This window comes from Podarcis tiliguerta (genome assembly GCF_965153285.1).
Source record: "Podarcis tiliguerta genome assembly, chromosome: 3".
NCBI classification, from domain to species: Eukaryota; Metazoa; Chordata; class Lepidosauria; order Squamata; family Lacertidae; genus Podarcis; species Podarcis tiliguerta.
Genome location: NC_139536.1, coordinates 38,879,672 through 38,892,953, shown reverse-complemented (window position 1 = coordinate 38,892,953; position 13,282 = coordinate 38,879,672). Strand labels below are relative to the sequence as shown.

The 13,282-nt window shown below is 40.3% G+C and overlaps 1 protein-coding gene across 12 annotated transcripts in view; it reads left to right on the top strand.

The window, feature by feature from the left end:
• LTBP1 (latent transforming growth factor beta binding protein 1) overlaps positions 1–13,282 on the top strand; it is a 180,216-nt gene that overhangs the window by 87,391 nt on the left and 79,543 nt on the right. For all 12 annotated transcript variants that reach the window (XM_083432124.1, XM_083432120.1, XM_083432127.1 and 9 more), the window contains 2 exons: positions 2–73; positions 11,311–11,433. In XM_083432124.1, coding sequence (XP_083288250.1) covers positions 2–73; positions 11,311–11,433 — 195 coding nt within the window. The remainder of the gene's footprint in view (position 1; positions 74–11,310; positions 11,434–13,282) is intronic.

Genomic DNA, 13,282 nt, shown 5'->3' with positions numbered 1-13,282 from the left:
GCTTACCCTGGATATAGGCAAGTGGTGGATTGTCCACAAGGTTACAAAAGAATTAATGCTACTTTTTGTCAAGGTAAGATGTTTTCAGCATTTGTTTTAAGCAGAAATGGGGTTCTGTGGCTCTACAGATGTAGTACAACAGCCGATCGTTGTATCCCAACATCTGGAGGGCCACGGGTTCCCCACCCATGGTTTTGAATAATTCTGTTGAGCTAAAATAAATTGTGTGCATTTCTCAATTTACTTAAATGCATACTATGAATAAATCTGTTATGTCAGTTTCATTTGCAGGAGGTGGGGTAGTCGTGTTAGTTGTAATTAAGTAGAAAATATTGCCTGTTTGATAAATGAAATCACTCAAGACTTATATGGCTCATCATTTGCATTTATTGTTGGAAATATTTATAGCCCGCCTGTCCATTCCCAGTAACAACACCAAGTCAACTCAAAGTCAACATAATTAAAATCACTATACACTGACACACATTAAGAAAAAATATATAGTGAGTTTAGGAATTCACACAAGCCAGAATTAAATTAGTTTTATCTCATGATGGAATACCAACAGAAAGTAGATCTGCTTTGTAAGGAAATTCCAGAGTCAGAGTGCCCCTATGGAGACGGCCCACTTCTGTGTGCCTCTGAGTACCTACTAACTATGCTTATGGTGCTGGTGCTTTCAGAATATTGCGGGAGGACATGGCCCATTGGATGTTCTAGTCTTAAACCATTAGTGGTTTAAAGGTAATGACCAGCTCTTTGAATAGACCCTGGAATTGGAAATAATGGAAGGTGTCATATGGCCTCAAGGTCATATGATACAAATACCTACCCCCAATCAAAATTTGAAACTGCTGTTTCCTGTGTTATAAAATACATCAAACAGAATCACACATTACAAAAGAAAGCTCAGGCTAGAGACCACGAAGTGGTTTGACCATTTGAGTTTCAATAGCGAAGCTGGCGCTAAATTTCTAGAATGGATAAATCTCTTTCAGAGCAAATATTTTAGGTACTGTATTTTCAAAGCAATTCCATGACCATCCTGCCACCAGACAGCTAATATCATATTCAGGGCAGCTGAAGGAAAAGAATGCTTTCTTCTCTCCTGCAGAACATCTAACTCCCCATCTTGGAGACTTCTCTAAACATCTAATTGCTCTAATGTTTCTTCAATCAAAAGCCTTCTCCGTTTACAAACCATATGTGGTAGCAGCATGATTAACAACCACCTCCTGATTATTTCCTTTCATTTCAGTGAACTAATGCAATGAAACAAATCTCTTACTGATGTGTGTTATGAACAACAAAGAACCGTCTGTTTGCAGATTAAGTTTTAACAGTTTAGTAGGACATCTTAGGTTATCTAACCAAGATTTCTCTCTTCCTTCAGCAATGTAACAATTGTCTTTCAGTTGAATAAAAGTTTTGCTTATACATGCACAGGTAAATCCTAAGCTGCTGTGAAACCCAAATGAAAATGCGTATATTAGACTTCATATTTTGAAATCCATATGGGAAGAAGGGCAGCATATATGTATTGAAAATAATAAATACATACATATTGATCAGAGCATTACATGCAGCTTCTAATATCTGGGCACAAAGTATATCGGTGGTATTAAGGAGTGGGTTAACAATATTTTAGGGGAATTGCACTGTATTTTTCTGCCTTTTTTAATACTGAAAAGGAAGGGGGAAATGCATTTTGATATGTTTTTATTAACGGAAAAGAGAAGCTGAATTAAAAGAACAGCTGGTGAAAGGCTTGGCTTTTCATTTTCAGGAGGAAAGCATTTTGCCAATAGAACACTCTCTTAAAAATGTGTACACTTGAGAACTGGAAAAGTACCTGGATGGAGGTGGTTTTAGTAGGAAAACCACTCTTTTCTCTCCCTCCCTCCCCCCGAACCAGCTTATATTTGAGTGACAGTCAACATTAGCCGTACTCAAAGTAGATGCATTTGGCAATTAGGTGGGAATGATTAGTTTGTATTATGGAAGAGAGAAACTTGCTTTGTGAATATGGTTTAATTCATTACAAAGGGTGACCACATATGAGATGGATTTCAGTTTGTCCGCTCTGAGTAAAAGTTAGTTGACTAGAACCTGCTAAAATGAATCAAAAGTAGTCATGTCCATTAATTTCAGTAGGTATACTCTGAGTAAGACTAGCACTGAATACTATCCTGTGATAAAACAGTTTTCTAAAAAGTCAGAAATTCTGAACAGATGACTTGTGCATGGTTACTAAACACAAATAACATTCTTTTTTATTCTTTACGATGTGGGTGTAGGGAAGTGACTATCCCATGCAGAAATAATACATATTGATGGTAAAGTTATCATGTTTGCAGTGATAGTTAGGCATGGGTTTGCAAACTGTGGCTTGGTATCACAGTGGATAGCAGTAATATCAGTACAGATTTAATTCTAACCACAGTTTGCACTGAGATTGAAACTAAGGAGGGGGATGCTCAAATGAGGAGGAGGAGGAGGAAATGGGAGGTGTGTATGATGCTTTTGATTGCTGGGCCATAGTCAGACACTCAGGAAGCATTACTTACTTGCTCCTCATATCATGGTGCAACCATCCAGTCAATCTTATACAGGAACAAAAATCCATCTCTGAGTCTCCATTGGGGGGAGGGGAGTAAGAACAATTGTGTTAAAGGACCAGTATTTGAGATCCATTTTGTAATAGTTTGTATGGTTCTTCTGTTAGTTGTAGTTAAGCCACAGCAGCCTCTTTCAAAAGACTGTACCGAACATACGCCTTGAACTGAACACTGTAGAACATTGTAGAAAATACTTATATCAGCCTCTAGAATGTATTTTGTATAGTTAAGCTTTTACCTCTATCTTCAGTACATTGTATTTTATTTTATTGCTATGACTAGTTGCTGATGCAAATAAAGATTCTTCTGATCTGATCTTGCATCATTTCTGAATGCAGCTTCCAGATCCTAGACAGAATAAGAGTTTTGTTGAGCATAATTTGTTCCCCTTTAAACGTGGAAGATACAGAAAGAAGTTTCATTTCCCACTTTAATAGTTTTAGTTTTGCTTTGGTTTAGTGTCATTAACCGCCATTCCACATCAATAAAAAATTAAGCCAGCATTTCCCCCAAAAAATAATGTGATGAAAATAGTTTTTTATCTCACTATGTTGCCAAATCCTCTGGCAAACATTTGGCAACTTATAACTGTAGGGATGAACAAAGACAGAATCATTTTCCTTTTACGTCCTTATACTGAGAACTGAAAATGAAACGTGGCAAAATATTTTTTTCTTCCATTAGAGAAATGCATACTTATCTGGGTATGTAGGCCAGAAAAAAAGAAAGAAAGAAAGAAAGAAAGAAAGAAAGAAAGAAAGAATTTTCATTCACAAGCTCATTTTAGTGTATGCTATTTCTTAGCTAAATCTGTCCTGTTAGATTTTGTATCTTTGTAACTGACCTGCTAAAGTAATTATAATAAGACAGCTTATTTGTAAACTTTGTTCATTCATACATTTAAAATTCCTCAAAGCTGCTTGTAATAATAATAAAATAACAATAAAATCTTAAGTACCAATCTATCATAAGTAAAACAAAGCTGTAAAATAGTAAATTTAGATATATGATAAGCCTGAAATGTGTAAGATAACTTATTATATACAATAGTAGCTTGCTTTTATTTAGTAGAGGTTAAGTAATAAAGAAATGCCAAATTATATAACTCATTAAGGTAGACAGTGTAATCAATGTCTGTTACAGTGGGATATTGTGGCTGGGTGTAGCCAACTAAAATTTTAATTTTCTGTAGTCCCATGCACATCATTTATTTTGCATATGTTATTTGAAACTATAGTTACAAGGGTGGGGTAGTTCTTTGTGCCCAAGTTTTATTAAAGGGATTTGAAATACACTTCTTGTGTATTGCCATTCAAGTCTCATCCTAAACAGAAAAAGGCTAAGCCAATTCCAATGCAAATAATTGACTTAAGTTTATGTGAGATTTCCAGAGAAATTTATTTGAACATAACTTCAAGGCTGAACATTCACAAAAGCTAGTTTACAAAATGGAGCAAAAGTCCTGCTCAGAACTTACATTTAAATAGGATAATGGAACTTTTCCTGTGGATTTGTATTAATCTAATGATAAAGCAATTACTGCATGAAAAGGTACTGTGAAGTGGTGCTCAGTTTATTGTCTCTCCCCAACACTCTCCCATTTTTATTTTTATTTTTGATAGCATTAAAAACAATAATTGTTTGTAGAATAACAGGACAATTTTGCTTACCTTCATATACGATGCATGGAATTTAATGTGTTTCCCCATACTGTATCATCCTTTGAAGCACTTCCTATTGGCTAAAGTAGTATCTGTCTCATTTTACTCTTAGTGTCACTTTCCAGAGAGATAGCCATGTTAGGATATTGCAGCAAAAACAGAACAATGCATTTGTTTAGGCTTCAAGGTGCCACCACACTTTTTTGTGTGTGGAACTGCTGCACTCAGTGAGCTATGTAGCTTAGACAGAAGTAATTGATCTTCACCTCAAGTTTGTGAAACCCTGCATTTTGTCCCCTGTACAAGTATAAGTGTGAATGGCACAGTTCTGATTTGACCTAGCGTATCATCACAGTATGCTGGAATCGTAGAAATGTTATGATGGTAGTGTCAGACCCAGCTCCTGCCAATTTAGAGGGCGGGGTCCTGAGAGCAGGGTAAAGCTGCTTGTAATGAAGTGAATGTAAGCCAGAGGTGAAGAGAATCAGGTCTGTCAGTATCTCCTTTTTTGCTCACATGATTAACGAATTGTGGGAGTTCTGCACTCACCCTTGAAAAAAATTGCCAGGATAGCTACAGAGCAAATCTGACCTAGTGCTATTTCTTAGAGATTAGGTCTTACTGAGTGATCTGCTGTGGCTTATTATCTGGAAAGCTGCTCAGCTGGCCTGGCTTATTACCCTGTACTTTCCTCTATTGCTTGAACCTGGATAATACATTTTAGGCTGAATCTTCTGCCTGACATCTTTCATGCTGCAGGTTCAAGACCTGCTAGCAGCACTGGCACTGCACTCTTGGGAATGAGGATACTGCCGCCACCCAACCCTCGTAAGCCACTGCTGCGTATTATAGGCTTTGAGGCCTGGTAGGCCAGGCAGATGGATATGGTAGCAGTATAAGCTACTAGGACTACGGTGTAAATAACCATCAGCCAGTTTTTGCAACTGGTTAATTCCGTATATTATTCTCCTTATTGAACATTCTGGATTCCATCTTTCTTCCTCAATTTTAAAAAAAGTATAAAACAGCTTCCCACTAACAGCAGCAAATGTGCTTCAGGTTTGTTATCTTGGTGGCTCACTTCAATTATAAATTCAGTAGGTGGCCTTGAGCACATTTCTTCTCTCTCTATCAGTTCTTCATCTGTAGAAATGACTATCTTATACAACCATTGTGAGGAAAATCAAGGTATAAATGGTAATGCCAAATTAATGCTATGTTTTATTTAAGACCACATAACTGGTATTTTATTTGCCATACAGATTCTTTTGACCTTGTAACTCAAAATTGATCTGAACTTGAAGCACTTGACATCCAAGCAGGGCAGCATACATGATTCCCACTCATTTTATCCTCATAACCCTTGAGAGATGGGTTGGTGTAAGGATGGTGACTGGCCCAAAGTGCATCAATGGCGTGTCAAAGCTGATTTGTGATGTGAACCTGGGGGGCCCTGGTATAAGTCCAGCTCTGTAGCCATTATACTATACCACCAAAAAGATTCAGATTGGATTTGAATTATAAATACCTATTGGTTGGTGTCCTTTTAATCAGAGGGAGCATTTCCAAAGTTTCCCTATACACAGTACTGTCCTAAGAGCAGCCACTGTAGTGACATTAAAAGGTAAAGGTAAAGGTACCCCTGCCCCTACGGGCCAGTCTTGACAGACTCTAGGGTTGTGCGCCCATCTCACTTAAGAGGCCAAGGGCCAGCGTTGTCCGGAGACACCTTCCGGGTCACGTGGCCAGCGTGACAAAGCTGCATCTGGCGAGCCAGCGCAGCACACGGAAACGCCGTTTACCTTCCCGCCAGTAAGCGGTCCCTATTTATCTACTTGCACCCGGGAGTGCTTTCGAACTGCTAGGTTGGCAGGCGCTGGGACCGAACGACGGGAGCGCACCCCGCCGCAGGGATTCGAACCACCGACCTTTCGATTGGCAAGCCCTAGGCGCTGAGGCTTTTACCCACAGCGCCACCTGGGTCCCTTAGTGACATTAACACCTACCTAAATTATTGCCTATCAAAGTTATACCCAGACCCTCCCGCCTTCAAACTGTTTTTTAAATAGAAACCTTACTTTGTGGCTTCATTTGATAAAGACGGGCAGATGAAAAAAAGCTTAAGAGCTGTTAAGCTATTTTTAACACAACCTTCATCTCATCCAGATTCCATTTCCAGCTGCCTTGACAGGTTGATTTCAGTATAATTTACACAGCTGGACAGGACTGCGGGTGGCCGGACATGTTGTTAGGTAGGTGGTCGCCTAACCACAGGGTGAAATTAGTATGCATTGGGCTCTTTGCCTAAAGTATTGAAGCAGTGATCGTTCTAAAATGTGCATCTCACCCCCTCCCAAAGAAGGCATTTAAGGTTTGTTATTAATTTGTGGGTGCTTCGTTTGGTGTTTAGATAGCATTTCATAATACAGGATTTGATATCAGTATTCCTGATGGACCCACCAAGAAACCATATCTGATGCACACTTGCTAAAAACTTGTTAAATTATACCGCCACCAACACAACTATCCATGAGCAGCAGACAGCATCAGTGTTTTATTGTCTGCTATTCAACATGCCTAAAGAAGACTGATTTTTTAAATGATACTTAACTTATTTATTAATGGCACTTGTACTCTGCTGTTCAGCCAAAGAGACTACAGAGCGGTTTGCATACAATCAATCAAGACAATCCCTACAAGGAAACTTGCATTCTAAAAAAACCAAAACCCTCACACAAAAGGAAAAGGGAGGGAGGAAAGAGGAAAATCAAAATTCATGCCTCATTTATAAACTGTCATGCCAGTTGGCACAATTCAGGGGCAGGAGATGCCTGATGGAGCTGGGGTTCCAGCAAACTGGTGAAATGAGCCCTGGTTCCTAGCTCTCCCACTGAGGCAGTCTGATGGAGTCGCTGCCCCCAGGTAGCAGCTGAGAGAGAGGAGGATTGATGCAGCCAATGGAAGAGCCCTGCTTCCCAGCTCTCCCACTGCAGGAATAACTGTCCCCACCCCCCAGATGACAGAATAGATGATATGGCAACCAGGTAGATATTTATGTTCTTAGTTGCTCCTGAGAAGGTTGTTATCAGATGCTGACATCTCCTACCCGAATTATAGCCTTTCGAGCAGCATCACTGCCCTCCAAATTCACAAGGCTAATGAGAGCCATTATATCAAGCGGAAGGGCTATAAAAATAAAGCTCATTCTACAGACCATTGTTTCTCAAAGCAGTGGACAACACCCACAAAATCCTTTGAGTGCTTTCAGGTGGGTCTCAGTTCCATAGCCTGGCCAGTGCCTCCTTACTTGCTTGCTCCGCCCCTTTTGACTGAACCAATGGCAGTACCACCTACTATTTGCCCAATGAGTAAAAGTGTCTGGGAGACAGAGAATTTTAGGGGGTGGGAAGAGAAGAGAGGAAGCTTTCTTTCTGAAGGGAAAGTGCCAGAGGAGGTGTTGAATGAAATTTGAAAGTGAGATGAAAGGTTAATACTGTATTATATAATAAACAAACAAACAAGGAAAAGAAAGACATAAAAGAGGAAAATTGTTATTGGAAAAATAAATGAATATAAAAGGACCAGAGAGTAGGGATGAGAGAAAGTGGTAGTTTGTGGGAAGGAAGGTTGAGAATAAGGTGCTAGTTGAGTATGAAAGGAGAATGAGAGATAAATTAAAGGAGCTGGGGGAGAATAGAGAAGAAGAGGATAGAGAAGGCACCTGCCCAAAATGCAATGAGATTGTTCAAAATGGACCTCCTGATAGGATGGTATCTGCAGGTTGTCCTCTCCTGCAGAATGCAGTGGTTGGTTGGATATATAGAGGATGAAGCAATCTTTCATATTCCATCTCTGTTAAAAGTTCCATCATCTTAATAATAAAGCAAGCAGGCAACAGATAAGCAGATGTGTTTGTTTCATCTTCCAGTCTCATATTTTAAATTCTTCTTTCTCCTTCTCCCCCTGCCTGGGTTAAGACCTTGGTTACTTTCTCAGTCAGGAACTCGAGCATGCCAGCAAGGCCCAGCTAAGCTAGTGGTTTTCAGTTCAGGTGCCAAGATAACATGCGGACTTGGCAGGCTCCAAGCATTCCCATGAGATTCACACTGTTCCGTTGCTGGACACCAAAATGGTTTTCCTCTGGCACTCCTTGGAGATTTCAGTTTCCTATTACAGTGGTACCTCGGGTTAAGTACTTAATTCGTTCCAGAGGTCCGTTCTTAACCTGAAACTGTTCTTAACCTGAAGCACCACTTTAGCTAATGGGGCCTCCCACTGCCACCGCGCCACCGGAGCACGATTTCTGTTCTCATCCTGAAGCAAAGTTCTTAACCCAAGGTACTATTTCTGGGTTAGCAGAGTCTGTAACCTGAAGCGTATGTAACCCAAGGTACCACTGTAAATGGCTAAATACAAGCAGAGTGGCCATCTGGGATCTGTCACATTATCATTTGATACCAAATGGCAGTGCTTTGGATAGGCTAGATGATTTTTGAATAGAACAGTGTCAAAGATACTGTTATGTGCCTCATGAGTGTTGCCATTAGGCATCTTAACCCCATGTGTGATGGTGCTACAGAGTAACTTGACCTCCTTAAGTGTGTGTACACAGCCATATAGTGGCACATTCAGTCCACTTGTCTTTCCCTGCAGTTAATTGTTAGGCCTTCTGCATATTCCGCTCTGCCAGCCATTTATTATCATGTACAATGGTACTTCAGGTTACATACGCTTCAGGTTACAGACTCTGCTAACCCAGAAATAGTGCTTCAGGTTAAGAACTTTGCTTCAGGATGAGAACAGGAATCGTGCTCCGGTGGCGCGGCAGCAGCAGGAGGCCCCATTAGCTAAAGTGGTGCTTCAGGTTAAGAACAGTTTCAGGTTAAGAATGGACCTCCGGAACGAATTAAGTACTTAACCCAAGGTACCACTGTACTGTATTGTCTTTTGAATTGTGCTGACAGAAGGGGGAGCTTTTATTTGGAGAAGTAGGTGGATAATAAAAAGGATACAATGTGAAAATTTAGCATACTCATGAAGCATAGGTCTGTGAATAGCTGTTAGTCGCTAATAACTAAAAAAGGGACTTCCATGTTTTATGGAAACATTTATTTTATTTGGGGGTGCTTGAAATCTCCATAAAACCCTTCTTGTGTCTTTCCAGAGGGCATCTGGCTTGATACTGTTAGAGATAAAGAATGCTAGATTGAGTGGATCTGCCCGTACGGGTCAGTCTTGACAGACTCTAGGGTTGTGCCCGTACGGGTCAGTCTTGACAGACTCTAGGGTTGTGCGCCCATCTCACTCAAAGAGGCCGGGGGCCAGCGCTGTCCGAAGACACTTCCGGGTCACGTGGCCAGCGTGACATCGCTGCTCTGGTGAGCCAGAGCCGCACACGGAAACGGCGTTTACCTTCCCGCTAGTAAGCGGTCCCTATTTATCTACTTGCACCCGAGAGTGCTTTCGAACTGCTAGGTTGGCAGGTGCTGGGACCGAACAACGGGAGCGCACCCTGCCGCGGGGATTCGAACCGCCGACCTCTTGATCGGCAAGCCCTAGGCGCTGAGGCTTTAACCCACAGTGCCACCCGCGTCCCGCTCTGACCTAATAGAGCCCTACATAGTATGTCAGTGATGTTTGGGAACAATCAGGCACATTGAAACATATCCTTCCTGTAGTTTGTGGTAGCCCACTCTCTGGAAAAAAAGAATAGCTGTTACTTTTGCCTCGCTCCTACTTCCAGTTCGAAGTGTTGAATCAACATACTTCAGTCTTTCCTAGCGGTATTTACACTCTGTCTTTTCCTCTTCTTGGGAGTTCAGAATTTCAGAGATCTGTCTACTTTTGAAAAGATGTTGGAAAGTATCTTGTTCTCATAATTCTGCATATGGTAGCTCAACTCTTCCATGTGTTCTGATTCTGTTTTCTGTTGAGGTAGTTAATGCATTGGCGCAATTCTGATGCTTACCTGCAAAAAACAAAACGAAAAACAAAACCTGTTCCTGTGGTTGGGGGGTGTGCATTCCAAGTGAATAACCATGCACAATGAATTGCAGATCTGCCTCCCTTTGTAATGTGTGACACAGGCATGCCTAAGTTGCTGCTTCAAAGAACAATATCCCGCTATGGTCAGGATTTTTCCCATTGTGTGGGTGTATTTTATTAGAGACCACCCACTGTTTAATGATCCAAATGCAGGGCTAGAAATATATGTTGTATTCCTTCCTACGATTGGGGAAATTGCTGTCCTTGAAAGCACTTCTGAATCTGTTTCTTTCCAGACCATCAAAAGAATTGCATTGCCAAGTCTTTGATGTATCTCATTCTACCATCCCTCAACTTCATGCTTTGGAACTAGCTATCAGGCTCTGGGTAAATTTATATTCGTAAATGTAATGCACACCAGAAGAAGAAAATGGGTTATCCAGCTTTGAAAATTAGTAGCTTAAGTAGACTTGTTAAAAGCATCTCATATTGCAAAGTCTATTGTGTGGAAGTATCAACAGCAAAAAAAAAAGGGGGGGGGGAAGGAGATTTTCAGAAGCTGGTGAAACATTGGAAAAGATGCTGAACTGTTAACTGCAAAATTGACAGTTAAAATTTCACTACCATCTGGTCTTAGGCAAGCCACTTATCATTCAGTTACATATCTGCAATATTATGTCTGCAATACCCCTCCAAACTCTGATGTTCCTCATCTACTGTACTGGAAGCGATTAGTAATAATACTTGGGTCCACATTGTTTATCAATCCTTTTGCATGGCAATATTGCACCCATTTTCTGAGTGGTTTCCTACATATTTAGCTGTGATTCCTGCATTGAAGGGGATTGAACTAGATGGCCCTTGGGTATCCCTTCTACGATTCTATGTGTCTGTGTTTTACTAGCACAAAAAAGGAAAGAAATAGAAAAACAAGCTCTGGAAATCAATGCATATCTAGTATATAATACAGCCTAATAGCAGGTGCTTATATGGAGTTGTTTATGTGGATTAATCATTTAACTCATGCTAGTTGTGTTCCCTTTCAGACATTAATGAATGCCAGCTCCAAGGGGTATGCCCGAATGGTGAGTGTTTGAATACCATGGGCAGCTATAGGTGTGCCTGCAAAATTGGATTTGTGCCAGACCCTACGCTTTCCAGATGCATCCGTAAGTAACAGAACCAATCTGTACCTATCAATCTTTCATGTGGGTTTTCTTTTTCCCCTTGCATCTTGTAGTGGATGCAAGTTAATCACCGTTGGCCAACATTTTCTTATGGCGCATCTCATTTTGAGAACTTTTAATTCACCATTGGAGAGTTTCTTTATGATCTAATAATAAACTGTCATTTTAAAACAAAATTGTGTGGCGAATTATCCAGATAGTTTATCTTCCAAAAAAAGTGACAGAAATGAATGGATACAATAACACAGCATTTGCAGAGATCCTTTTGTTGATTTTTCAGGTTGTCTGTGGTTGAGCTAAGTAAATTGTATCTTTTCCTTTTAGTTGAACAAGTAAACACAGTGGGGTCTGATTAAAGGGGGAAAGGTCCCATCCCATTATTCATCTATTGAGCTGTGTTCTGATATCTCATATATTTCCGAACCTTATATTCCTCATTCCCATATTTTTGTATCTCACACACAAAATCTTTCATGACACAGCTATTCACATAGGTGTGGGTGTTGGTGGTGGCCCGTTCATTGTGTTCTTCATGCTGGCTAATAATTTAAAATTTTCTGCATTGAACATGGGTAGTGCTGCCATTGATAGCACAATCTTATCATGTTTACTCTGAAGCAAAACACCACTGTTCAGTAGGACTTACTTCTGGTAAGTTGGCACAGGTTTACAAGAAGCCTCTAAATGCAAAAAAGGGTCATGACTTTCTAAGCTGTGTGGAAATTTAAAATCAATAACATGGAGCATCACAGCCACACTGTCCACAGGAGCTCCAATACAATTGCAAATATCCTTCTTTGTTTAAGGATATGCAGAATTGCCCAAGAATTGTTCCCTTTTTATCCTTATCAGTGCCTTTAATAGTCCAAATCCTGTATACCAGGGGCGTCCAACTCCAAAGAGACTGCGATCTACTCACAGAATTAAAAACTGGCAGTGATCTAGCTATTTTGGTTGGGGGGGGCAGGTCTAAGTTTTTGAGCTTTTTTTTAGGGGGCCAAGTTGAAGACTAAGTCATCCCGACACCAATTATTTCAGTTCTAGAAAATGGAGGAGGGGGAGGGGCCAATTGCTCCTCCCACCCCCCACACAGACGAAAAGGAGCCCGCGATCGACTTCTAACAACTGGGGGTCGACCTGTTGGACATCCTAGCAGTATACTAAATACTAATGCTGAACTCATTCTTCACATATGGATGCTAATGTAGCCAAAGTGGGCCTACTTGGTGCTCCATTAAATCTGCCATGATCTTGAGAGTTGTTGCTGGCCATGTCTTTGATCATCCAGCATACTTTTGTCAACAGAATCACACACCTAGAAACGGTTGGGAATTTTTGTGTGGAGAGAAATGGCAATGCTTCAATTGGAACTTACTTGAATCTGGGAAGGTACATAGTCGTTAGTCCCAAATGAGAATCAGTTTACTAATAAGTAACAAGTAACCAACTAAGTAGCAAGTTCCAAGTATTTGTATGAACTGACTGTTGGAAATAAGAAAGAGCACAGAGGAAGGGGGAAAGATAATAAACAATAATTTATTTTCAAAGAATAAAAATTACTAGACACTGTCAGACACCAACCTCAAAATGTAATAGTTATGTAGCTATAAAATAACTGTAACTAGTAAAGACAATTGAATATGCTGGGGGGGGGGGTTTCTATGATATTTTAGAGAAATTTCATTTTGCCAGTCATGGAAGGCCGCTGTCATCTGACTTCCAACATCAATAGAACAAAGCTTTTCCATGTATAATACCATACTAAAAAATTAGGGGACTGGTTGATTTCTGGATAAACTTGCTTCCATATTGTCTCTCATCTTATAACATG